Source organism: Cylas formicarius, unplaced genomic scaffold, assembly GCF_029955315.1.
Source record: "Cylas formicarius isolate icCylForm1 unplaced genomic scaffold, icCylForm1.1 PGA_scaffold_7__23_contigs__length_41026272, whole genome shotgun sequence".
Lineage (NCBI taxonomy): Eukaryota > Metazoa > Arthropoda > Insecta > Coleoptera > Brentidae > Cylas > Cylas formicarius.
This window is the reverse complement of record NW_026844352.1, coordinates 24,209,969-24,237,353: the sequence shown is the minus strand read 5'-3', so window position 1 is coordinate 24,237,353 and position 27,385 is coordinate 24,209,969. Positions and strand designations below refer to the sequence as shown.

The 27,385-nt window shown below is 32.8% G+C and overlaps 2 protein-coding genes across 4 annotated transcripts; both read left to right on the top strand.

Moving 5' to 3' along the window:
* Positions 1 to 1,122: 1,122 nt before the first annotated feature.
* Positions 1,123 to 13,312, top strand: LOC132705310 (radial spoke head 14 homolog). 2 transcript variants are annotated; one of them, XM_060675825.1, is made up of 10 exons: positions 1,126 to 1,235; positions 1,911 to 2,440; positions 2,494 to 4,273; positions 4,331 to 4,479; positions 7,558 to 7,676; positions 9,759 to 9,970; positions 12,404 to 12,564; positions 12,621 to 12,764; positions 12,819 to 12,977; positions 13,031 to 13,312. In XM_060675825.1, exons 3-10 carry the CDS (start codon positions 4,189 to 4,191, stop codon positions 13,184 to 13,186), a joined length of 1,185 nt encoding a protein of 394 aa, XP_060531808.1. In that variant the 5' UTR covers positions 1,126 to 1,235; positions 1,911 to 2,440; positions 2,494 to 4,188; the 3' UTR covers positions 13,187 to 13,312. The 2 variants fall into 2 exon arrangements, with proteins under 2 accessions (XP_060531807.1, XP_060531808.1); XM_060675824.1 differs by having other exon boundaries at positions 1,123 to 1,239; positions 1,911 to 4,273.
* A 2,819-nt stretch (positions 13,313 to 16,131) lies between these two features.
* LOC132705307 (1-acylglycerol-3-phosphate O-acyltransferase Pnpla3) lies at positions 16,132 to 26,791 on the top strand. 2 transcript variants are annotated; one of them, XM_060675818.1, is made up of 10 exons: positions 16,132 to 16,546; positions 19,148 to 19,330; positions 19,388 to 19,626; positions 20,078 to 20,338; positions 23,381 to 23,556; positions 24,701 to 24,858; positions 24,916 to 24,994; positions 25,161 to 25,344; positions 25,403 to 25,547; positions 25,690 to 26,791. In XM_060675818.1, exons 1-10 carry the CDS (start codon positions 16,387 to 16,389, stop codon positions 25,908 to 25,910), a joined length of 1,806 nt encoding a protein of 601 aa, XP_060531801.1. In that variant the 5' UTR covers positions 16,132 to 16,386; the 3' UTR covers positions 25,911 to 26,791. The 2 variants fall into 2 exon arrangements, with proteins under 2 accessions (XP_060531801.1, XP_060531802.1); XM_060675819.1 differs by having other exon boundaries at positions 16,372 to 16,546; positions 25,687 to 26,791.
* Positions 26,792 to 27,385: the final 594 nt, after the last annotated feature.

Sequence of the window (27,385 nt, the reverse complement as noted above, 5' to 3'; positions counted from 1 at the left end):
AGTACTATTTGGAGTTCAACTGGCTTCTGGTCTTCTATGTCCGCACTCCCAAATATGCTTAGTCATTTACGTTTTTTTAGATCTAATAATAATAAATAATAATTAATAATAATAAATGTCAATATAATATAAAATAATTTAAATGAGTTATGTCAAACTCAGTGATTCGTCTCAAAAATCACAAGATTGAGTCTATGCTTAAATTAACAAAAACCTGCTCAGTGTTGTCGAGTTTCATTTAAACAGCCACGCATCCATGTCAAAATAAAGTCATCGCAAATTTTTGAATGTTGCTGCACCCTCTGCAAATATAAGGAACTAAAAACATTTGCCAAAGAAGCTGTAAAACATTTCTTTTTTCTTTATCACTGTGAGATCCCGAATATACGAACAAAAAAATAGACGCAAATTGCTAAATTTGACCTAAAGACGAAAATCAGACTGCCTGAAAATCTATTACGGTCTCAATTCACTGTCAAGGAACAAAAGATAAATGATAGTTTTAGATGTAGAATCCAAATAACTTGGTATTTTGCACCACGCTAATATGTGCTGATGATAAGTTAACTTAGCTTAAACACCAATTTAGCTTTTGTTGTGAAAACTATTTTTTATTACCATGATTTGGGACCATTCGGGAAATTTGGCATACGCGAGATTTGTAAATTCCGCCATATATATTTCTCGCTCATTCTATGACAATTGTGAAAAAAAAAATTTTTTGGCAATAAGAGTGTGCATCAAACTTGATATGTGTACAAGGTATTTGTTTATATTTTGCACCATAGCTACCTTTGATCTTGCATTGTTTTAATTATAACCCCCAGAATATTTTAACTTACTTGAAAATAATTTAAAACTTAAACGTGAATGTTGGAAAAACGGCTAAAGATAATAAAGGCGAACTTTGTATTCTCGAAATCAGGAAGAGAAATTATTTTCAAATAAATTAAAATATACTGGGCGTTATATTTAATATAATACTTTTCTATAATTACAAATAGATGATAGATAAAAAACCATTTTGTATTATATTGGCGCAAAATATAAACAGACACCCATACATACCAAAAAGTCTGTACTAAATCTAGACGCTGCTGGTTATTTTTAGTAACGCTACTATTCATCGTCGTCCTGTGATTTCAATAAACTGTTTCACAAATTAGGCTATTATAGGCCGTATCTATTTAATCAACAATTTACTAAATAAGAAAATGGGTACAACGAGCTTTAAAGTAGGTAAATTAATTTCCTTAATAATTACGCACATCACACGATTTCGACTTGTCACATGTAATTAATATATACCTAATGAAAGCCATGCAGTGGTTGACAGAAAACGGTTTTCGATTTTAGAATACTACCAAAATTATACAGTGTGTCGTATTTAAAATGAAGACACTCCTATATTTGGGCTATCTAAATAAATACAGATTTTAAGTTTTGCACAGTCATACGGGTTGATGGTTCACTTTTTTTAAGATACTCAACTGAAATTTAAATTTTAAACTCGGCCTACTGCGAATCCACAAACAGGGTCAATGTTCGATATTTTACTTCGCGTTAGAGAAGAAAATATTAGTCGAAAAAGTTGTTTCGAATATTATTCAAAATTATTAATAGTTCATTTTTTTATTGGATAAATTACTGTGCCATGGATAGAAAAATCTCAGAATATAGTCACTTTAATAATATTCGAATACATTTTTCAATTCTTCCGGAGACTCATCTAAGTTCTTTCGTCAATTTCTTGATAGGTTTGTTTTATTCTAGCACCAAGTGCATCTTGGTTTCTGGGTCTTGTTTTATAAGCTATATTTTTTATCACTCCTCAAAAATAAAAATCCAGTGGTGTAATATCAGGGAAAACAACGCGACCTCGAATTGAACGTGAATATTTTCTTTTTTAGGAAAACAAGATCATTCCCTAAATAGTGCCTTGAGGTCTACGTTGTTTTTTTCTATATTTCCGATATTTAAAGGTAAGAATCACTCAAATTGTCCCAAAGAGAAGCTGTTCAAAGATATGGAATACCCAGGAGAACTCTTAGAAACCATCTAAATAAATTAACTGCCGATCAAGAAAAACAATTTTCTGAAAGAATAATTCGTCTCTGTGAAATCGGAATGCCGCTAACACCCATTTTATGCTTCCAAAGGAGTCGCTGGTAAGCATTGCCTCTATGGGGCTTTGAAACGTAATCCTAATTTGTCTAAGCGCAAGGCGCAACAAATGAATCCAACCCGAGCCCAAAAATTAAATAAATTTATAGTTGGTGAGCACTTTAATGAAATGAATTTGCACCAAAATCCACAGAACGTTTTCAATATGGACGAAAAGGGATGCCGAATAACTATTCATCATCAACAACTTGTTATTCGGCAAAAAGGTGCCGTGTTCACTTAGTTGCCCCTGAGCACGCAGAAAATGTGGCCATTGGTGGGTGCTGTAATTCCTTGGGAAATAGTATTCCACCTATGTTCATATTTAAGGGAAATGGATTAAAGCCTGAATAGGAAGAAAACCTACCACCAGATGCCCCAGTTAAAATGGCCGAAAAGGGTAGCATGACCAATGATCTTTTAATTGAATTTCTAAGGTACCTATATCGTTACAAAGATCCAGACACTATTTTGCTAGTTTTTGATGGAGCTGCTAGTCACCTGGACATTTCCATAACCGAGGTTGCAGACTGGTTGAATATAAGTCTGCCACCTAACACCACGCATATAGATAAAGCGGTTTATAGATGAACATTACGGGGACCAAGAAGTTCTCAGGTTTTGGGAGGCAAAACCAGATCGTCGTATGAACAAATCTCGTTTTGCCAAAATTCTATCTAAAGTTTGGCCCAGATGCATGACCCCAGAGAACATTTTAAGCGATTTTCAAGCGCCAGGCTTGTATCCACTTGATCCTACTATATTTCCTGAATCAACTTTTGTCCCATCACTAACAACTGAACGTCTTTACGCAGAGGATATGATGGAAAAAACGTTAATGCTAATAATGTTAACAACTATACTGAGTCCAATAATTGTAACAATAATATTATTGATATTAATATGCAATCCAGCGATAATCTAGACGACTCTGAAGATGACATTCCACTTAGGATGTTAAAAAATTTCCAAGGAAAAGCCTCTAATAATAAACGATGAAAGATATAAAACACCTGTCGAGACTGATAATACGATCTCGGATAAGGCGCAGCCACAAGAAGAAAGTAAAGATCCTAATAAGCCTTTTAAAGAACTTCTTCCTACACCGGAAAATCCCTGAATTACAAGGTACAGCTGGTAACCAAAGCCCTGTTTTTTTTCAAGTTCTAAATCCAGACCTACAACATCCAAAAAAAATGAAAAATTCGGAATCATCATCGAGGGTTTCGTTAAGAAAGCGCACGGAAAATGATGTCCAAGAAAACGAGCCTTGGTATTGCTTTGTGTGTAACAAATCAGAACAATTAGATATGCGAAACTGTGTGTCTTGTGGCACTTGGTGCCACGAAGTATGTAATGGCTTCACAAAAGACGACAAGGACGACTATATCTGTATACCTTGTTTAATTTGCGTTATTGATATAAAAATGCTTTTATCTTGTTGGTTTATTTAGTTCTAAAAAATATGTTTTATGCAAAATTGGCATTTTAGGATTTATAGCTGTTTATACAAAAAATATCTAAAGGTACATTACCCATTTTAGCCTTGTTTTAGGTGGGCCTTTATAGCCGACCCCAATTTTTTTGTGAGCTTTATTAAACGATGTTCGAATAAGAAAGCCGAATGACAGTTTTTAAAATGTGTTAAATGTTTTACATGCCTTTAAGACTGAACGTGTATCTGTAGTTTCATTTATGAGAGTCTGAATTTCTCTGTGTTTGCCAAATACAGCAATTTCTTATTAACTGGGCCTTATTTGCGGCAGATACCTTATAGTAATATCCGGATTATTTTCCGAATTCGTTCGAGACCGACTTCGTAATAATAACTTATTTAAAACTAGAATAATTGTATTTGTGAAATAACACCAAGTTTTAATGAACAGTTGGGTAAATAATGCTGTATTTATTTGGTGATTAAATACACGTCATTCCCAAAAAAGGAAACCGTTCCGTCAAGTTTGACGTTAAAAAGCATTGTCACAGGAAATATTTTTAAAAACATTAAAAGCATTCGATGCTTTAATGCAACCCTGTCACCACTATTCCTATTTACAAGGGGATTTTGAAAATGTGAATCCGAGAATACTCAATCGCTCAGCACAGAAGGGTAAAATTTATATGATATCCCACAATACCACAATAAATCAAATCAAAATATTTTCAGCTTACAAAAACATCGACAGACATTCAGACGAAAGAGTTTTGGAGCCGGTTTTCAACAGACTAACTTCCGCACAACCTAACATTCCTGTCGCTAAAGTTGATGTCACCAGACGTCCTCAAGGATATGGCAAGTGGGCCTTGCCCAAACTGGTATGGAAAACTTTTAGCAAATCAAGTTGAAGAACCAATTAGTTGAAGACAATTATAAAAATTTGAATTGCGGCACGTTGTACGCGAAATCGGTGAAATCCTATTAGCTTTGCAAGTTAAATTTAAAAATCATTAAGTATGAAGCATAGGTATGCTTTTCAAATAAACTTCCACAGGTTGCGCAATTTCTAAATCTACTGAATCAGGTTTTGACTCACGGCAAAATTAATCAGAAACATTAAAATGCATAAACATTAATACTTAAAAAGACAACATGAAAAAAATTAATCTAACCAATATTTAGGAGAGCAATAATTTAGCTGACAGAAGTCAGCTAAATTATTAAAAATATAAAATAATATTGGCTATAGCAAGTGTATATAACATCACATAGTAAAGTATATGGCACAGAAAAAACATTAAATCACAATACACAGGGCCCCGCAACAAGTCATGATCGATACTTTCTTCCAAAATATCATTTTCTCGTTTAAAACATGGTGGCAATTTGTTACAAAATTTAATATAAGGTGAGTTTTGTATCGGTTTTTTTTACTCGATATATATATATATATATATATATATATATATATATATATATATATATATATATATATATATATATATATATATATATATATATATATATATATATATATATATATATATATATATATATATATATATATATATATATATATATATATATATATATATATATATATATATATATATATATATATATATATATATATATATATATATGTATATATATATATATATATATATATATATATATATATATATATATATATATATATATATATATATATATATATATATATATATATATATATATAATTTTCATTAAAACATTATAAATCCTTACATTTACCTTTAATTTATACATTTAATTGGTGGATGCGCAGGGTTTGTTCGTATTAACCTAATGATGGTGACAGCAAAAAAATGGCTTCCATTTTATTTATTTTTTCATCAAAACAGGCGCTGTGTGAAGAGCAAAATCCAATGTGATTATGAAGCAAATATTGCAAACAAACACGCTATACGAATCTTGAACTATTTAGATACTAACTCTTTCTGCGTAAGCTTTTTCAGGCCAGGTCAAAAATCAACACCCCGAAAACAAATAGTGAAAGTCGGAGCCAACAGTCTAAGAAATTTACGTATTAAACATTTTTTTCTAGCTCTTTTCTGAGAATGGATAGTGATAACATATACTTTTAAAGAAAAACTCCCATTTTTAAAGTAAACTATACCATCGTTGTTTGGGCCGTAATTTTTATAAAAACCACAATGGTATTTCTCTGCCGTGACAATGTTATTCAGGCTATCGACGTAACACCAATAACGTCACGCTCGGTTTGAATGGAATGGAAAATTCACATTCATCGTCAAACACCGAAACTTGTATAATTTGCCTACGTATTTTGTAATATAATTGATTCTCATTTGAATAATTGTACTCATATGTTTTTAAAACAACGTCACTACTTTAATTCGTCTTTATAGGGTGTTTTTTGCAAAATCCGTGTAACCTAGAACGTGGTCCATTAGTGTTTTCGGAATCTAGTGGTTCATGGCAGAACTTAATGAAGCTAAGGTTTTAAAGTGGTACTTTGCGTACACCTAATCAGTCCATAGTTTCCTATTTTAACGTGCAGAACAAAAAAAAATGATATTGCCGTCGAAAAATATAGATAAAACGCACAAAAAGAATCTTTAAACGGGGTATTTATATAAAATATACCAAAAACAAACGACAGAGGAAGTTTAACAGGAAAACAGGAGAAATTTTATAATTAAACTCGTTTTACGAAAATATAAAACGCACTTATACCAACAATAAATACGCAACAATGTCAAGGAGTTCAAACAACAATAACATCTCGTGTTAAGTTAATTGATAAGGAAACGTAACGTGGAATAACATTGCAAATAGTAAAAATGAAATTCGCACATAAATATTTTGATTACGCTCCACTTGATTACAAATTCTTTGAACAATTTATTACGTTGATGATTAAATTGTTATTCGGTCCACTTATTCCTCTTTTCCTATTCTTTTTAATATAAAAATGAAATTATAAACTTGGTTTTTTAGTTAGCGGCCACTTAAACTTTAATAAATAAATAATTTTGAATTGTTCTCACACACAAACCCCCCTTTTTTTACTTTTTGATTAATTTTCCTTATTTCGTATCTAATTCTAAATTTTAAACCATCTAAGGTTTGTGGTTTTTTCCTTATACATTTTTAATTTTAAATATCCCTAGAAGAAAAAATCCAGTGAAGTAGTAACATTTGGAGATCTTGCAGGCCCTATTGATCATCTTCTACCAATCCATACAGTATTTAAATATTCACGCATTTGTTGATAAAAATGGGGCGAAGAACCAGCCGGTTGAAATCAACTTTGTTTCTCTGGCATATGGCGCTGATTTCAATTTGGGAAAGAAACCTGGAAAGTAGCAATTAAGTCATTTTGAGGGGAATTGTAAAATAGCGAGCTTCAGTAAGATTTTGATAGAAAAAATAAGGTCCAATAATTTTGTTATACAAAATCTCTGTCCAAATAATTATCTTTTTATCGGGGATTATTTGTAATCCAATACCTACAATTTAAAAATGGATTTAAGATGCACATTTGCATCAGTTTCACAAACATTTTAGGGTTCTCTTTGTTCGGCTCCTGTTGTAATGTAATCTTGTAAGGGTAATATTCGTTTGCTAACATCAGCTACATCAGAAGACGCACGATGGAAATTATCTCCAACTTCTAATAAAATTTTAATGTTGTATTCTCATTAGTTTTTGGACGACCTGGCCGGTCTTTGTAGATATTTTGCGTTAAGCATATTACAAACTTCTCGACTTCTTGTTTTATTTACATATCCAATAAAATTTAAAATTCCAATTATCGTTTTGACGCCGTATTTAAATATTTAACCACTTAGTGATATTAAGGAGAATTTATTCTGTTATTAGCTTTTTTATAATGTCCTCCTTTTTGCTTAAACACTTGTTTTCCAACTGGACAATACGGTATGTTTTAGAAAAGAGAACTTCACGACAAAAATCCACAAATTGTCGTTGCTGCCATAACTAGCATATGCGATTTGGTTCACGATCCCGAGAGAGCTTATGAAGCTATCAAAATAAAGGTAATCGACAGGTTAGTAAATTCAATGTAGATGAAGTATCCTATAATATTTCTGGTGGTAATAATAACTCCTTTGGTGCGTTATTTATAATTTGTATTCAGAAGAAATGCATACTCAATATTTAAATTATTTTAGAAAATCACTGTTAATGTATTAACGGAACAAAAAAAAAAGGTATTTAATATTGTGGCATAAACATACTTATACGGTTACTGTATCATTTAAACCCCTAAATAATGTATAAAAGATATGTACTTTGCAACTTCCAGAAAAAAGTTAAAAAAGGGCTCAACAAAAAGAACAAAATCAAGGTATAGACAGAATTGAATCAAATCGGAAAGAATGCAAATCTTCTTATTCTATTAATTAAAAAAAAAGTACCATAAATTTCATTTCAATATTTGCCCGGTTATACGATGTTAGCCCCATCAATGGAACTTGGAGAAGAGGTATCATCAATTTGGATGGAAAGCTTCAGTTAGTTCATGCAATAGCAAGGTATCAATCCAAAATATCAAATTTATAATTACATCAGCAATAAAAAGTAACCGGCATACAGCAATGAAAAAGTGTGCAATAATTTCCTCGCACTTCCTTGATGTAATTTATTAATGCCTCTTGAACAACAACAAAAAAATACGTATATCTATCAGACGTTCAATTAATTTAGAAACTGAAGTCCTGATAATGAAATGACGTTCGTCTGTAGGAGGAATGATAATTATCAAGAATTTTTTTAACTCGTTCGAAAATTGGAATTTATATACTGTTGATAAAAAAGACTGGAAAAAGGATCGATAGTGCATATATGTAATACATTGTTCACAATTATTTAGAAAACATAACAAATCTGTTTAAATGTATTCCTATACAATATAAGGTTATTTTAACCAAATTTTATAAAATGGATGGACGTGTTTTTTTACCAGGCTTATCTTAAATAGAAGCCAATAAATTTTAAGTACTTTAAAATCTTTTAATACCGGTTATCAGTATTAGATAATTGATCATTTAGCGTACCCAATACAAGTCTATATTCATTGATTTTTTGATAAAAAAAAATAAAAAAGGCTAACATTATTTTGATCTTGATTTTTAAAACCTTTCTACCATAGAGTATATAGTATATAGATGTGAGGTGTCGACATAATTTATTTTATTATTATTAAACTCTGGGTAACCACAACCAGTAAAGCTTTAGCTTTAATGTTTCTTTGATTCCGCCACTTTCCTTTCACAGATAGAACAAAAACCATTAAATAAAAAAAGATTTGAACGCGAGGTACTCACAAGATGGTTATTATGGAGCCCGGGAGTCATTACATAAAGTTGAAAATAATTTCCAGCAATTTTTGTGATCTGATTTAAATTAATTTTTCAAATTTCCAAGACCATCCATTTTACTAATTCCGTACTTAGTTATCCATGCTGTATCAATTTTATATTTTTATTTATTTTATTTGGTTGGAAAATGAAAAATGTAGTCGAAACAGCGTTTAGTCTTAAATAAAAGGAGTCAAAAAACATTTAATATTCAACCAATAAAAGCCAACCCTTAATAGATTCAAGGCGATTAAGAATGGCGTCAGATTTTATAAAATTCGCTTAAATACTAGATAAATTGTTCAATCAGATGTATTGACAGCGTGTTTCACATATAAAATCTTTAAAAATAATGTTGCGCTTTAACAATTAAATGCCAAACCAAAGCTTCCCAGGAAATTGATTATTAAAAAATCTTTTGCTTTTGTTACCATCAAGATACACATGTTGCTTTGAAAATTGACAAATATTCTAAAGAATGGTGTAACAATAAAGCGACTATGAGAGAAAACTGATTACTAATGTAATGGTATGTAATGAGAAGTCCTTAATAGTTATGCCTTAGCGGTAGATGAAGACAGTAGTGAAGGAGAACAATTTTGTGTAAAAAAAACTGGGTCGCAATTTATCATTTTTTTCATATTATTAAAATCATTTAAGTTTCTAATATCATTTTCTAATATCATCCCTTATGAATTTTTTTCTTTGTATGAGAAAATAAAAATGTTTAAAATGCACTATTATCGAAAATATTCTTTTTGGGTTTTCAGATTAGTGGATTTAATAAGACACGAAGATGGTGCGATTAGAGAAAGAGCGACAAATACACTCACAGGCCTGGCAGGTTTAGCCGCCGGCCGAGAAGCTATTGTGGGTAACAAGTTGTTACTTGCAAATTTGGCGGACATTGTAGATGACGAAAACTTGGGTGTACGGATTCATGTTGCTGCTTGTTTAGAAATGGTGGCCAGGTTTTGGATGAGTAAGAAGACTTCACTGTTATCTTTTGTTGACGATAGTGTGCCATCATATAGCTATTAGATAATATCGTAGCACCGCAGACAGCATTGATTTTTTCCTACAGAAAGTAATGATTTTCCGCTCACGCCATTTGCTTCATTTTCTTTCTAAAAATTAAATTAAATTAAAATTAAAATTTTTATTGCCGCATTTAGCATTTACAATATAGTTTAATCTAAGAAAAATAAGAAAAATAGTACCCACACATGTCAACCGAGTCATAATACTTAATCCAAACAACACTTACAATTGCTAAACTACAAAGTTTACAAGGTGGCCGGTTAATTAAAAACAGTCTTCTTCACTTTACAATTAAAACTACTGAGAGGGTCAGAAAATAAATCAATACACTCGTTAACTGAGAGTAAAATATTTGTCAGCTTGCACATTCGATTCATAAGCGAGTTAACGCCATAGTTGGTCTTATGAACATCGATGTTAAAAAGAGTCTTATTTCTTGCATTAATAGGAGATGCCAGAAGATCTGGTGCATGCATCAAATTAAAAATAAAATATATGCGCCTACTCTCCAAAAATGTCAGATTCAAAAGCTTCATAACTCCTCGTAGTTTATTTCCTCCAACGGCATTCCCAATTTAAAATCTATCCATCTAAGGAACTTACGCTGAACACGTTCTATTTTTTTCTTGTGAATTGCATAGTATGATTTCCAGACACAGCTAGCATACTCTAAAATTGAATGCACAAGGGCACAGTACAGCTCCCTATACGTAAAGATGTTCTCAAAACCCTTGAAAGTCCGAAAAACAAACCCAAGCAATCGAATAGTTCTGTTAGTCATAAAATCAATGTGATATGTAAATGTGAGCTCCGAATCGAGCCAAACTCCAAGATCTTTAACTAGGTTCTGTCTCTCTAGCGATTCAGAGATCAAATGATAGATGAAAATTACTGGATTTTTGGATCTGCTAAAGCTTATAATTTTGCACTTGTTTAAATTAAGAGTAAAATTGTTCTGTCTGCACCACAAAGAAAACTTATCAAGATCCTCCTGTAATCGATGACAGTCAAGAACCCAGTCAAGCGATTTCCACACTCTTAATTCGTTTTCCCAGAATATTTAACGAGACCTAGGAATATTTTGATAAAATACTGTCGTAAACTTATTGATCGTCTGTCAGTGGTCATGTTGAATGATGAATGCGGCAAGGTCATTGGTTGGCATCATTGGCGCATGCTCATGTTGGATCGACCTTCTCAATTTTTTTTCATAGTTGCTTCAAAAGGGGATACCTGTATTATCGCCATAGGCAGGATCTCTACATCTCTAGTAACTATATGTGTGCCACTATAGGTTTAATTCGCCATGTGGTTCTTAAATAGAACGCTCACATGTTTTTTGATTATCAAATTTAGTTTTCAAAATAGATCCAAAATTCGAATTTTAATGCAAATAAAAGAAAGTATGAATGACTTTTCGTTGTTTGCGAGTGTCGCCCAATTCCACAGAAATTATAACGATTCTTCATTTTTTCATTTATGCGGAACATGCGGATTGATCTGATGGAAAATTGTTCGACCGGTAAAGTTTAACTCTCTAATTTGTGCAAAATCATTCAGCAAACGCATTAAAATATTTTTCAAATTTTTATCATTCACGGACAATGTTTTCTTTTGCATTCTGCTGGCTTATTATTGATTGAATTCATCTGAGCCGGGCGCTCAGCTTGTTGTGCCATTCGTAGGTAAGAAGCTTTTAGCCTTCAGCCTTCCAACACCCATTTCCAGACTGTTGATACTATTTCCTGAGTGGTTCATAGTCGACAAGTACATGCAGAGGAGTTTCATCCGGTGTTCATCTTGTGTGATGCCAATGTTCCTAAGATGCTTTCTTGTTGACCAGTGTCCAGTTATCAGCCCAATAGTCAGCCTCAGCTGATTCCTGTTGAGCCCGACAAGGCTGCAAACAAGAGTCCTGGACGGTCCATTAAAGAGCGCTTTAGTGTGTCTCATACCTTCATCTTCAAGCCACATATCGAGAAATCTATTGCCAGATATCTGGTCAAAGAGACTTTTAATGAAGCTGTCGGGTACTGGGGTAGGACAGATAGGTAGTCTACTTGTGTGACAATGTTTTCTTTTGTATTCTGATGGCTTCCTGCGAAACTAAATGACAAAACATTTAAAATTCAATTTTAAACCATCCTGTAGTGATGTATAGTTTGCCTCATTCTACATGGAAAAATCATCCAACTGAATGTAAAAATTTCAATTTTGCGCCCTAACCATAGTAAATTTTGAACGAGCTATTAAATTTTGTTGGTGACATCTGTTGTTTTATGAATAAGTAGAATATCCGCATCAACATTCTATCGATATAATCCGCAAAAGTGTTGACCCTTAAACAACATGTACGTTTTCTTTTTGGGAATAGCTGCAGATGTATTGGTCGATGCGGGTTTTATCCAAATCCTTTTGGGAACTATTGTTAATGAAAGGCCAGAAGTCGTCGATAAACAATTGGATACACTCGAGTCTCTTATTTACGGCAAAGGGAAAGAGATTGTCATACAAGAAGGCGGATTCCAAACCTTGGTTAGTGATGACATACTACTAATCAAGACTGAAACTATGTGTCTAATGGTATCTAGATTAAATTTTTGGAACACGAAGAAAACAGTATAGCAGCCAAGACGTGTAAATTAATTGCGCTTATGTGTTATACCGAAGAAGGTAGAAAACTATCCAAAGAGCTCGACTTACTGCCGATTTTAAACAGGCTCTTGCACTATACGGTAAATGCATCATGATTACGCCAAAAAAGTTATACGAATCATTCGTGCTTGCAGGAGAGTGAAGTTCACACTGCCGCAGCTGAAGCTATAATGGTTTGTACCATAACGAGCGAGGAAAAAATAAGAGCCAGCACGATAAAATCTATGATGAAACGGTTGGTACAGTTGTCGAGAACCAAATTGAATGCCACCACTCAAGTGTTTGCAATTAAGGTAGTACTGACGAACCATTTTTTTCGACAGCAGTTAATCGCATAGATTTTCAGGCTCTGACTAGTATTTGTGAACATCCCGAAATGAGGAGAGAAATTAACGAAAAATATAAGGCACAAATTGAAGATATTCAACTTGGTGATTTTCCGAATGCCGATAAGTTCAAAGAAGATCTTATAAAAATTGTAGATTGGGTGCCTTACGAATAAAACCCCAATAAAACAATTCCAATTTTTCTTGTGCCACGTTTTGAAATTTTAATTGTGTTAGATAAACATATACCTATTCTAGTAAGTAAACAAAAAAAACGCAAAAAATTGCAATGTTTTATTTTCTCTGTCATACGGGGCTGTCACTTTTAAAGTTATCGTCAAGAAAATATTCCAAACAGTAAGAAATACAGCACCGTTTAAGTTGGAACCAAAATAGATAACTAACTAAACTTCTTATTCTACTTTTATGTCTGTACAAATCTATAAAAAAATATATTTTTAGTATAGCACTTTTGAAATACCGGTTAATATATTGTGTTATAAGTATCGCCAACTTTGAATATAAAATATGAGAAAATATTTTAATATTTAAAATCTGACAATGCAGTAGGAAATCTCAAAACCCACTTTTTTATTTTATCGAAATTATATGTAGCGTTCATGTTTACACTACCTCAGAGTTAGTCAGAATCGAAATCCCAAAGTCGATGGAGTAGATTTTAAACCAAACACCACAGATGTTTGCAAAATCAAAATAAAAATTATATACGAAGTTAGCGTCAAAATTTCCCGGCCTGATATAGATGCACTTCCAGTATCACGATAAAATTTTGACTTCTTTTAAATATGCTGCGAAAAAAAAATTAAGTCTTGCGTCAAATACTTTTTTATTGACAGCATTTTAAACAAGGCGTGTCCGGAAAAATGTCGCAAAAAACGCAAATTGAGCATAGAGCAGTCATAAAGTTTTTAACAAAAGAAGGGTTAGCACCTAACATTATTAAAGAAAGGCTGGATGATGTGTACGGCCAAAGTTCTCCTTCGTATTCTGTAATGGAAGAATGGGCAAAACGTTTTCGAATAGGCCAGGAGTCCCTTGAAGATGATTCAAGAACTGGTCGACCAGTGGAGGTCATAACGGAAGATATTGTTGCGATTGTGGAAGAAGTGGTATTGAGTGATCGACGTTTAAAGGTCAAGGAAAACTCAGAAATTACTAAGCTTTCTGATACACGTGTTCGTCGAATCCTGCATGATCATTTCGGCTATTCAAAAACAACGCCGTGTCGAGTGTGCGCGGTTTTTTTTGGAACTCTGTGGGTTGGAACCGAAGCCTGTGATAGAAACTATTGTGAGATGAAACTATGGTTCTCCATTATGACCCTCTATCGAAAAAAGAATCAATCGAGTGGCGTCGTAAGGGTGAAGCACCTCCAAGAAAATTCAGAGTCTGCCAGTCAACAAAAAAGGTGATGGCCGCGATCTTATGGGATTGTGAAGGAATTCTTTTGATAGATTTTAAAGAAACTAATACCACTGTCAATGGTAAATATTACGCAACATTATTACATGAATTGCGAGACTGCATACGTGTAAAACGTCGAGGAAAACTGACCAGAGGCGTGCGTCTTTTGCACGATAATGCACCTATCCATACTGCTGGTGTTGCACAAGCTGCCGTTTTAGAGTGTGGGTTCCAACAGATAGATCATCGTCATCATCATATTTCAAAAAGGACTTACGGTTTAACGACCGAGTTTAAAGGGATTGAGTTACTAATAAAGAGATGTAATAAGTGTATTGAAGGTAAGGGGGATTATATTGAAAAATAATAAAAAATTGTTACTCTACTTTGTTTCTTTTATATTCAGACCGGGAAATTTTAGAGCTGCCCTCGTAGGCGTTGGTCTTTACAATACCTTAGAATTGACATTGTCCACGGAAAAGAGTAAATTTACTTTAGTTTAGATTTTTAATTTTATTACTATATTTTTTTAAAGTTTTTTAAATCTCGTGCAAATGCAACTTTCCTCTGGTTTAAACACTACACATTAAATAAATAAAATCGACATGCTTATAAAAAAAAACCTTTGACGTAAAAATATGAATGTACTTAAAAAAACATCTGCGGATATGACCGACCTGCGTCTATATTACGTCAAATTTGCCCCATTTCTACAAGATGCTAATATTTCGCTATCATCGATGTTTATATAATAAAAAGGAATTGTTGTTTAAACAACGATAGCATTTCCTCTAAATATCAAGCTTTTTATTTTGAACCTGCTATCAGTGACGTAAATATAAGGAAAAAAAGTTAGAATTGACTGTTTAATAACTTTTACAAATAACACTTTGAAGGGGTCAATTGATAACAGTGATTTCACATTAGGCGTTTAAGTATAGGATCTTGGAAAAGAACTGTCGAAAAAATAAGGTCACACCGTTTGAATTGCATAATCTTCTTAGTACGTTGTTCTTTGTTGAAATGAAGTTCAAAATTGAGTTATAAGCTCACCAGGTTTTCTAAGACAAAAATTGGAAAACCTCAAAGAAAAATATTTGCTGAAATACCCGGTTAAATTCTACAAATACGCACAGGTCGCCAAAGAGCTTAATTTGTTTTCTTATTTCGCGTTTTTGTATTTTTCGTTATAATACTGTCCAGAACTTCCACAGTCCGACTTTATCTTTATTTTGCTTGATTTTGCCGCTAAAGGATCTTTTCCGCATTACTTACCTGCGTAACGAATGTTCTTTAGGTGTTGAGCTTTTCTAAATACGTAACCTTCAGCGATAACGAACCACACCACCAAATTCAACCAATCACATCCCGCGCCCCCACCTTGTTTTCTATCTTCGTTACGCACATTCGCAATTGCCGATTCTCAGCGACGACAAACGAAACAAACTATATTACATGCGACGTTGCCGGCTTACCATTAATTATATATTTCACTGAAACAAGTCGCTGTTTTAACTTCTGCGATTTATACATACATTCTCTATAACAAAAAAAAAAAACAAAAATACCTAAACAAGTCCAATAGAGACGTTCGCAAAGACAGCCAATTATTTATCCAATCTGTTCTTAACCACCGGATCTACTTGCTCACCTGTGAATAGTGTAAAAAGTCGAAATAATTTTTCACAATACTTCCAATTACCAAGCCCGCTATGTTTCGCAAAGATTGTTTTAGAAAAATGCAGGTTATTCCGCTACCATGGGGAAAACTTATTGGAAACGAACGGCATCGCCGCCTGACACAAGACTCAAAAAAGCGCGACCCATCCTGGTTTTGTTTATTCAGTTTAGAAAGTGACAGAGAAGTGCGAGGAAGTTGGATAGTAGCTTTGCAGCGCGTAAATCGTAATCAACACGATATCGTAACTAATTGTGTTTATCGCGAAATAAAATGAATTTGTCATTTGCTGGATGTGGATTTTTGGGTATTTACCACGTTGGTGTAGCGTGTTGTTTCCGCAAATATGCTCCACAGTTGTTACTAAACAAAATATCGGGGGCCTCTGCTGGAGCTATTGCGGCTTGCTCTTTAATATTGGATTTGCCATTAGGTCAGTATACTCTGTTTTTTTTACGAATATTCCACTTTACATATGTAAGTACGTAGATGCTTTGATGCTTCACAACTTCTGATAATAGGTACTTTGTGAGAACGCAATTTGCGCATTGACTAAAACCAAATCTTGTTTATGGTGTTATGGAACTAACTATTTGCTTTCCCGCTGTTATTGCTTAATGATTTATCATCAAATTCGCAATAATGAATATAGTACAGTATAGTATAGTACATTAATATAGTACATAATATAATGTAAGTCATGTATATGTGACTAGAAAATAAATCATTAATAGCAAAGCATTAATAGTTCCCTAATGTCGAGGTCATCCATGCCAATTAAAAATTACTGTGAAACGGTGGAATTCATTTTGACGAGGATGTTAATATTATATTAGCTGGCAATAATTAATCTCATGCAGGTTCTGTTGCAGCCATAGAAGAGTTTGAAAAACAATAGGTACCTATTTTTCGCAATATTTAACTTCCTGACATCAATCAGAGATATACTTAACTCGTTACTAGATAAAATGCATTATTTTTTAAAACATGTATTTGAAATCAGGATAAAGAGTGCAATGCATTAGTATATTCAACAAATTATTATCTACTATTCTGTAGTTGCGCCAAGATAAGTAAATAAAACGTTTAGAATTTCGATGAATAGGTATGGATTATTCAATTTCCCAATAGATAGATAGGTCTTAAAATTAACATTTATTTTTTAGGATTGAATGTCTAATTAAATTATAATTATAAATTAAATATGCCGATCTTATCATTTGTTTGTATTAAATTGTGAGGTAGTATAGGTATATACAACAAATACTTGTCGTTTCAGCAATTGTAGCACGCGAATTAACACATTTGCATAAAAAAGGAATATATCATAGTTGTTTCTATCGATATGGAGTTCTTGTACACAGGCGATGGTATCCTAAATAAATACGATGTTAATTGACCTCGTAATAAGTTTATTTCGATCGCTTTTGTTTGAACTGTCATTATCTTGTTACATTATTAAATTGAATTTGTTTGCAGTTCACAGGGTTCCTTATGTTTTAAGCTAATTCTTTTCTTATCGAACTAGTAGATGACAAATAGACGATTTTGTTGGGATCGAAACTATGAGAATATTATAATTAAAGTTACATTCCAAATGTTTCCCAACATTTGCTGAGATCGTTTGGACAGTTTAATTTTTTAATTTAGAGAAATTTCAACAAAAAATCGTATTCTGAGTTATTTATTAACTCAAAAATTTAGTTTTTGGTTAGTTGGAGGTACTTTTTGCTAAAAAAAGCTGATTTTAGCTGAATGACATCAATCAAGGAAGGGGTTCAACCGACAAAGTGTGATTTCTGGTTGTTATCTGCAGTTGGGTACCACTAAATATTTCCTTACAAACTACTTAAAAATACAATTATGTTACAATTTTACTTTGTTCTTAACAAAATTTAATTACAACTTCAAAATTGACACTGCCGTTTCTACGAGAATTTTTGATTTATAAAAATACAACATCCAGTAACATAAATAAATAAATTGCTTGAAAATCTTCTAAGAACGCCGCCGTCGTGATTTATTATAATAATAATAGCTCTTTATTTCCAACAGGCCACAGCCCAATTAAAGGAAATTGATAATGATATGTAAATAATGCAAATACAACGTTTGAATATATTTATTTTTAAAATGATTTTAAAATAAGTGCAGGGTAACTGATGTCTCCTTTTGGGTACTTTTGCTCTATTATTTGACCATTAAAGTTGGAAAATCAAAAAAATAACAAAAAAAAACAAAATATTACATTCGATTTTAAGTGAAGACCATTTGGCAAAATTGGCGCATTTTTGTAGTTTTTTAAATATAATTGAGAAGAAGCCTCCTTTTGTATTCAATTTTGCTGGTTTAATTATTGTTAATCGTTGCCTTTTATTTCGCTTTTTATCTAATTATGCATTTAATTTTAGAATATTGTCATTTTTTGCTTGAAAAAAAGTGTATATAATTGTAATGTTATTGAAAAATGTGATACTCAGTACCTAATACTGATTTTTTTATCTTGAAAACCCGAATGGGATATATAAATATAAGTAACAAAATGCAATTAGAATTTTGTGCAAATCAGTGTTTTATAGGTGGCAGTCCATTTAAAATCCCAGTGTTGCCATTGATATCCGACAAGACTGAAGTTTGGTTTGTTTATTCTCCTGAACTTGTAATACACTGAATTTCAATCAATGTATATACCGAATGACAGTGACAGGGACGTGAAAAGAAATCCGCGGATATGTTATATGAACGATACATCAAATGCGAGCACAACTATTTTTATTATTATGCAATGAAACACCGTAAGAGTAAATGTTTCAAAATCAAAGCATCCACGTTACTGTATGTAAACATTTACAGAGTGAATCAAAATCCTGTATGTTCAGAACAAAAAAAAAATTTCAAATTTTGGACGAATACAGTTCAATTATTAAATTAATTATAACCCAATTAAATAATAATAATAAATATTATTATTTTCCCAAAAATATATTCTTAAAATCTTTGTAGTATTTTAAGGCTAAAAACATTTGTTTTAAAGGTGAAACAACGAGCGATGTGCTTAGGGTTGCGACCGAAGCCCGCAAAGGGTCACTAGGCCCATTTAATCCTTCCTTTAACATCAATAAACTTCTGCTGGAAGGTTTGGAAAAATTCTTGCCCGAAGATGCCCATATTCGAGTAAGCGGCAAATTGCACATATCCCTCACTAGGGTATGCGACGGTAAGTGCTATAAGGGATGTACTAAATATTGATATCTACGTTAACATTTTATTTAAGGCAAAAATGTGATGGTATCCCAGTTCAACTCCAGGGAAGAACTCATCCAGGCTTTGTTAGCGTCCGCTTTCATTCCGATATTTTCTGGAATCTTTCCGCCTAAATTTAGAGGCGTTCGTTACATGGACGGTGGCTATAGCGACAATTTACCGACATTAGACGAAAACACCATAACTATCAGTCCGTTTTGCGGGGAGAGTGACATATGTCCCAGGGATGACAGTTCACAACTTTTCCACGTAAGCGTTCATTAAGTCTGCTTCAGAAATATTAATTTATTTTTTTCGTTGCAATAAACCCCTACAAAATATATTGGCTACATTTATACGTGTCTGGCTCTTGAAATTTCTTTATTAAACCTACTTAAATCGTTTTAAAAAATAGTATTTTTCTTATTGGCAACCTGTAGGCTTAACAACAAATTGTCAATATGGGTATACTTAATTAGGTAATATAAGAAATATGTTGATGCCAACTGGAACTGAAAAAACTTTTGTCTCTTTTTAAAAAATCGATTGGCCCAACGTGGGTGTTTATGGTCCACCCTTGGGTTTCATGGCTAGGGGAGTCATTTAAATTTTATAGAGCACTGAAAGGAAAATTTATAAAACCTACTTTACCAAAAATTATATAACCAATAAAAATAAAATAAAACCAGAACGTAAGATTTTTTAATTTTCGGTGTTTTAGATCAACATAGCAAACACAAGCATAGAAATATCGAAACACAATATCTACCGAATGGTGAGGATTCTTTTCCCGCCGAAGCCTGAAGTTCTAGCGAACATGTGCAAGCAAGGCTTCGACGACGCGTTAAGGTTTCTACATAGAAACAATCTCATCAATTGTACAAAATGCCTGGCGGTCCAATCCACTTTTGTCGTGTCGGAAACTTTGGAAGATAATTTAGTGTACGACCCTCAGTGTAAAGATTGCAAAGTTCATAGGCAGGTAAGAAAACATCTTATTCTCAAAATTACCGAGACTTAAAAATTGCGCTCGAAGCGTTTCGGCGTGTTACAAACAAACATCTTTGTCGAAAGTTCAAAAATGCGCAAGATGTCTGACCCGCCAACTTGTATTTGATTGCAAGAATTTTTGTTGTTATCTGCGGCCTACAACGAGACATATTTTGAAATAGCGCTGACTCAATGCCTTTGTCTTTAATTCTCTTTCCATTGTTTTGATAAATGTTTTAAATAAGCCGGGATCTAATCAGCAGGCCAGGTTTCAAAGTCTACTTTATTTTTTACGTTTGAACTTTGTTTATTTGTCGCTGTCGATTGAGGTATTTGTCAAAAATATATCGGGCTGATTTTTTATATACAGTGAAAATTGGTTCGCTATATCCGAGGTTTACTATAAGCAATAAATGAACTTTTGTACACACCTGATGTTTACCCTGAATGGAGGTTATTGCATAATATATAACATTATGTGCGTTGGTTTTGCAAAAAAAATGCCACGATAAACTAGCATTTTTCTATTACGTAATATTGGAAAAGTGAAAATTAAATATTCTGTACAAAACAAGTAACAAGTGAACAAAAAAAAATGTATCCAGCTACTCTTGGATAAACAAGTCAGATATATTGGTTTGTAAGAGTCTGTTAGAAAAGTTAATATTACTTATATAGATTTCAAGGTTACAAAAAGAATTCCACACTTTTTCAGGAACGTCGCGTGACTCCCAAAAACATGCGAATCCCTATAATTTTTTCAGTCATGTCTTTTACTGAAAAATCATTGATCATGGCCACTTCCTCAATAGCCTCCTCGTTCAGCTCATATTCACTCAATTCTGCATTTGTTTCTGAAAAAAAAAAACGTAAACCAGTCATTTCATCTGTTGACGCTAACTGGATAATTTCGTCTTCTACCAAAGATTGAGTTGGAATAACTGGATTATCTATTCAAACGCAACTTTCGAAGTCGAAATGTTCAATGCTATTCCTGATCTCTGCTACAAGGGCTTTCTGGCTGTCGAATTTCGTCGGTATTTTTGGGGCTCTCCCGATTGTTTTTTAGCCATTCCGTTAGAGGCAATTCATCATCATCATCATAACAGTTTGCAATAGTGTTTTTGCTAACTTCCTGCCAAGCACAGTGAATAAAATTTACAGCATCCAATAAGTCCACAGAAATCTCTTGTCCATCATCAATTGCTTCTATCAGCAAAATCTTCCTATAGTGACACTTCAGGGAATGGATTATACCTTAATCCATGGGCTGCAGTTTTGAATTGGTATTGGGTGGCATAAAAACCAGTTTGATTTGGTTGCACGGAACATTGGGATGTGCTGGACAATTGTATACTTGAAGAAACATCTTTCTATTCTTCAATTCTGTATCCCATTGGAGCATCCGCGCTTTGTTGTTTGACCTGCACTTGACTGGTAGGGTCGTGTGTTTAAAACACCTTGGGTTTACTGATTTGCCGATAACCAACAGCTTTCTCTTTTCTGTCTCAGACATGTTTGCAGTACCCAGAACGGTTATTCGAACCTTGGACAATTTTCCGCCTGCACACATTTCTCCTTTGAATTTCAATGTCTTATCAGGGGTTAGTTTGTAGGAAAGGCCGGTCTCATCGGCGTTAAAAATATTGTCACTGTCATAATTTTCGCAAAGATCAGGCCAAACCGTTGTCAGCCAATTATTAACAACATTCATATCAACTTGATGCCGACTCACCAACAATTTTTCTTCCAGAGATACAATTTCTCTTCTTACAACGTGCAATCCAACTTCTGGAACACACAAAATCTCTTGCTTCTATTCTACTTCCCATTTCACTCGCTTTTTATTGAGGAACTTGACCATTGACCATTTGACCATGGGAACATTTTATTTTCTTTTTTGGGTAGACCACTATAAAAGCCCCTTCATGAGCTGATTTTCTGAGCCTTTTATAACTTGACCATGGGACCAGAGAATCCTATCTTTTTTTTCCTGGTGATGGAGACAGTGGCTTTAACGAAATTCATTTCACGACAAATATCACTTTCATACCACTTTTAATTTTTTTTATAACATCGTGTTTTTCTTTCAAAGTTAATGCTTTTCGTTTTTGCTTCTCCATTTGAACGTCTATCATCAATATTCTTCACGAAATCTAAACCACAACTGAGATCAAAACAATAAAAAAAAACAAATTTGCTATGTATTTTTTAAAAAAAATCAACTGTATATGTTAGTAAAAGGCCCCACACGCTGTAATATCAACTAACCAAATATAACTAAAAATTATCTTTTTTTTTTCTCAACCTAATAATGAAAACTCTTTTTTCAAAACCTGGAAAAGATAGATCCAACAATATTGAATTTTGGTTATTCGAATCAGTAGTATTCATTCATTCACTAAAAGTGTCATTTGAAATTCCAAACGTGCGTTTAGTATCAGGTAATGAATATTTCTAAAATCACCTATTATGGCAAAATTATTAATAAATTTTTCTCTTTGTTAACTTTCCATAATGTTTATTAAACCATTCAACGTGAATCCCCTTGTATATTTGATAAAGCGTTTGCAGGTTTCGTAGGCGAAAGTTACTTTTAAATTTTTTGATTTTTTGGAGTGAAAAAGTCGGCAAAAGTTCCTTTGATGTGATGCTGTTTTGCAAACAAGCAAACAAAAAACTTCCACTAAATTCGCCGATTCACTATCAGTATTATTATATCTACAACTGTTTATCAGTTTGGTACTGTATTTTGTGCTTAGTGATAGAGGGAGATAAGACCACCAACCTTGTATATTGAATTTAGATATATCTGGTGTATATTAAAAAAATTATAATTGTCTTGCGAAACTTGCACCTGCACAGATTTACTTTCTACTATGATCTTTGGAACAAAATCAAAGTGAAACATTAACATTGCGTTACATTTCCCAAAATAAAATTTTATGGTCTCGAGGCTTCCTCCCTTGGTCCTAGAAACACTTATTCTAAAAACGTTTATTTCCCTCTTCAATCTTGAGTTCTTATTTTGTAGGAAGCTCTAGTTTCAAACGTACCTGACACTGTTCTCAATGTATTCCAAGAAGTTATCGAATCTGCAAATAAAGGACTGCTAAACTGGACTTTCAAGCATCGGGGAATGAAGTTATTATCGGTCCTAAGTCTTCCGTACACTTTGCCTGCCGATATGATGTACGCCACATTCACAAAGTAAGTTAGGAAAAATTTTAATTTTTTTTTGTTGCTGCTAACACGAAAACATTTTCCGCCGTTGACAGATTTTTAGTTGTTGCTTTTAGGTTTTTGAGTTTGCGCAACCCCACTCCGAAGATTGAACGTAGAATAGTGATTCGTAAAATTACCGAATTCCAACTTTTTAATCTAGTGGGAGAACATTTTGAAATCTTTTCTTCCCAGTATATTCCTTGCCAGGCACTTATTTTACCCCATACTAGGCACGCGCTTTGTAGGGACAGATCATTACGGATGCATGAGAGGTGAATAATATTTCTTAAAGTTCTGAAAGTTGCGTTTGTTTGTTGGTGGCTTATATGAATTCATTTTTACTAAATTCTTTTTTGGAGTGGGGTGTGCTTGAACAGATAATTGGATTATGCGTAATAAATTATCATCAAAAATTCGTCCTCACAAATTTCTACCGCTATATAACTACTTTATTTTGCTCTTGGAATTTATTTAGCACACTTGTGTGCGGTGTTTATCTTATTTACTTTTTACATTTTTGCAGGTAAAAATATCAAGAAAACTGTTAAATTAATTAATTAAATTAAACCAAGTATAATATGTGTAATAGTTGTAGGGTTTGTTCTAAATCCCCAGATCGCCTGTAGAATTAAACAAATAAAATCCGATTGCGATATTTTTTCAAAAAATAAGCGTAATAATTTTTTTTCTACTTAAAAATTTCCGAAATATTTAATATAGTAAATAAAATTTAGGGTAAAAGAATTCGGAACTCATTTTTCAGTATATTCCAAATTAGCGAAGCAGAAATATTTTTCTGCTTTGAATTTAAGCACATAAGGTTTAAGACATAATTTATTGGCAATAATAAAAATTGGTATTTTTAAATTGTAGTAACCACACTCTAATCGAGGCAAATCTTAAAATTATTGCCCAATTATTTATATGAAATAAGTTATAAGTAATAATTTGAACGCGAAAGAGCAGAAGCGCCAATAAAAAAGTCGCTTGGGATTCAACTCTCTGGATAAAGCGTATGTATTAATTTGGTAAATAGTTTCCTCCCCAGCTTATGTTTGCTTCGTTATCGTTGATATTTAAACAAAATGAAAATTAAGTTTGATAACATTCGATCAATTTCCCATTTAAGGTTAATGGCAACAGCGCCGCATATAGGGAACACTCTTTGGGATATGAGCAAGATCGCCTTGGATCAAATGTCTCACATTTTGCATAGAGTAAATAGAAAGAGACAACAAATGAGCGCGAAGATCACTTGTCAGCTTGCTATAACGGAATATGGAGGAAGTAAGTTGTCCTTAAAAAATTCTTTCCCGCCATGTGAAAAGTTATGACTGTTTGCAGATGCCTTGGACACTAATTTATACGGAAATATGACTGAGAATAAAATGAATTTGAACTTTACTGTGAACTTGGATAATTGGTAAGAGCTAGTTTTAGACAGTAATATACTTGCGAATGCCTTTATGAATTGGATAATGGCCGAAGTCGCTTGATTGATTCATAAAACGATGCCAACAGGCAGATAGATAAATTCACAGAGTTTGTTAAGGTCACTGGTTTAACTAATTAATTTGAAATTTTTTTAGCGATTTACCTCTCGAGCAAAGTCCGGGTCGCAAGTTCAAGACCAAACAAATTTTGCAACGTAGACCCAGTTTTTCTGTCAAAAAAACGGATACTATGGACGACGACACATTCGACCACATTCTGAACGTTACGTCTCAACATGAAGCAATCATGGCTTACTATTATTTAGACGAAAATAATAAGGTATCTGCTCTAGATTTTAAGCACTATGAGAATTGCCAATTAAACTTTAAACATTTAGGTTAAAGTCACAGAAATATTTGACGTAACTGACAGTGATTCGCCAGTAATACAGACTCCCCATGAGAGAGATTTGAATAAACACTTAGAGTTTGACGATAATTGGATGAGTTCAACAAATTTGGAACTGCTTCCACAGGAAGACGGTACGTGTTCACCATGCAGATTTATAACCTATAAGTCAAAGCTGTTTTTCTAATAATGGCAATAGTTCAAGTTTATTCAATATTATATTGAAAATTTCAAAGGAATTGCAAGAGCATTGTGATGTTTTATTTTTTCCAGAAGTATCTGAGTATTCAGTAGATGATATCCTAGATAAAGAGAATATATTTTCGGATCCAGAAAGTGAATGGAATGATACTTTTAAAGTGGAAGAAGGGGACGATGACAGCACCTATTATAGCGGAAACGACACTAGACCCGAATCCGACCAATCAAGTCGAAACAACAAAACCAATCTGAAAAATGCGATTTCTCCGTTGACTTACGAAGAAATTGAATTCTAGGTTAGTTCATCAAATTAAAACACGATTAGATTTATTTTTTTAAACGATTTATTTATATTAGCTTCTAATTTAGGTGTATTAAAATCTAGAAACTGATATTAAATTGGTTATAAATTCCGCTACATCTGCAACTTTTTAAAGTTTCCTATTGTTTCTTTATGTGTAGCTCTCTACAACATTACCTCTTCTGAACCAATTTAATATCATCAACAGTAAGTTGTTATTAAATGCAAATTTATTTATTTAAATGGTATACTGTGAATATTGTGATATGCCCCCTAAAAGGGCCTAATTTTAAGAAAGCTTCATTTTTAACTTTGAGTTTAGGTAGTTGCATATAAGAAAAAGTTCAATAACATATTATTTACAACATTATTATTGGCTGTTTTCAGATAGAAAAAAAAAAGGTTTTGGATTGTACTCCCTTTTTAAAATTCTAATTTGTATTTTTGCTTCTATATTGTTAGTTTTCCAATTACTTCATTAATCATATTATTAACATAAAGGATATCAAAGCAATAATGAAGCATGGAATAGCATGGCCATATTTTCCTTTTATAAAATAAAGCCCAGAGTGGAATAACATTCAAATCATTCATCGTTCTATGGTTCTAAGCACTAGAAGCTGCCAATGTCATCCTTCCTAGCTTAGAATAAGAGCTAAGGTTACAGGCTCAATTAGTTTGGAATAAATGTGATATCACGTTTTTGAGGCTGTTATTTGTTACTATCAAAATAAATTATTAATGATTAAATATCAGTGATGTAAGATATAATAAATGTATGTTTAAGTATTAAGTTAGTGTTCCATTTGGAACAAGAGAAAATTTAATGTTTTGTTTTTGAAAAATACTTGGTTAATTAATAAAAAAAACTATTACCTTCTTTGCATTTTAATTATTTTTAATACCTGTCTATTGATGCTGTCAAAATGCAAATGTAACTGGTATAATACACTCCTGACAAAACTCAATATACATTAGTATTTGAGATCGTTAATATTTTTGAGTTTTTAAACAGCCTGGAATAAAGTAATGTCTATTTAAAATCAACAAGTAAATGTTACCTACCATACATTTAGGTTTTGTGAAATTTGTCAGGTTTATTTAAGGCAACTAAAACCACTGGCACTTCGCCTAAATTGGGAATCTGAATCTGAACCACTACTGCCTAATAGCTGTGTTTGCCATGAACTATTATAAAGTAGGGGTAGAAATGTTGACTTGCAATCTTTATTAATGAACAAAGAGGATATACTATACCTTGTTTTGCCCTCGGTAGTCATTGGTGAATATAAAAATGACATCTAAAGATTTGTAACAGAAATTCATCTTTAACGCTAATTTCAGTGCATTAAAGACAAAAAAACAGCATCCAAAAAGCTAAACCATGGCTTTATGGAACTTTCTACAATTGCCTGTGTAACAGTGACGTTGGCTCGTTTGGTTTCCTAATTAATTACCCTTCCCCAGATT

Bases quoted from the DNA above. Each gene is read 5' to 3' on its own strand.
- LOC132705310 (XM_060675824.1), top strand. From the start codon at position 4,189: ATGCAACCCTGTCACCACTATTCCTATTTACAAGGGGATTTTGAAAAT. The intron at 12,765-12,818 runs GTAAATGCATCA...TCGTGCTTGCAG, and splicing joins ACAGGCTCTTGCACTATACG to GAGAGTGAAGTTCACACTGC. The intron at 12,978-13,030 runs GTAGTACTGACG...ATAGATTTTCAG, and splicing joins CTCAAGTGTTTGCAATTAAG to GCTCTGACTAGTATTTGTGA.
- LOC132705307 (XM_060675819.1), top strand. From the start codon at position 16,387: ATGAATTTGTCATTTGCTGGATGTGGATTTTTGGGTATTTACCACGTT. The intron at 19,627-20,077 runs GTAAGCGTTCAT...TCGGTGTTTTAG, and splicing joins ACAGTTCACAACTTTTCCAC to ATCAACATAGCAAACACAAG. The intron at 24,995-25,160 runs GTAAGAGCTAGT...AAATTTTTTTAG, and splicing joins ACTGTGAACTTGGATAATTG to CGATTTACCTCTCGAGCAAA.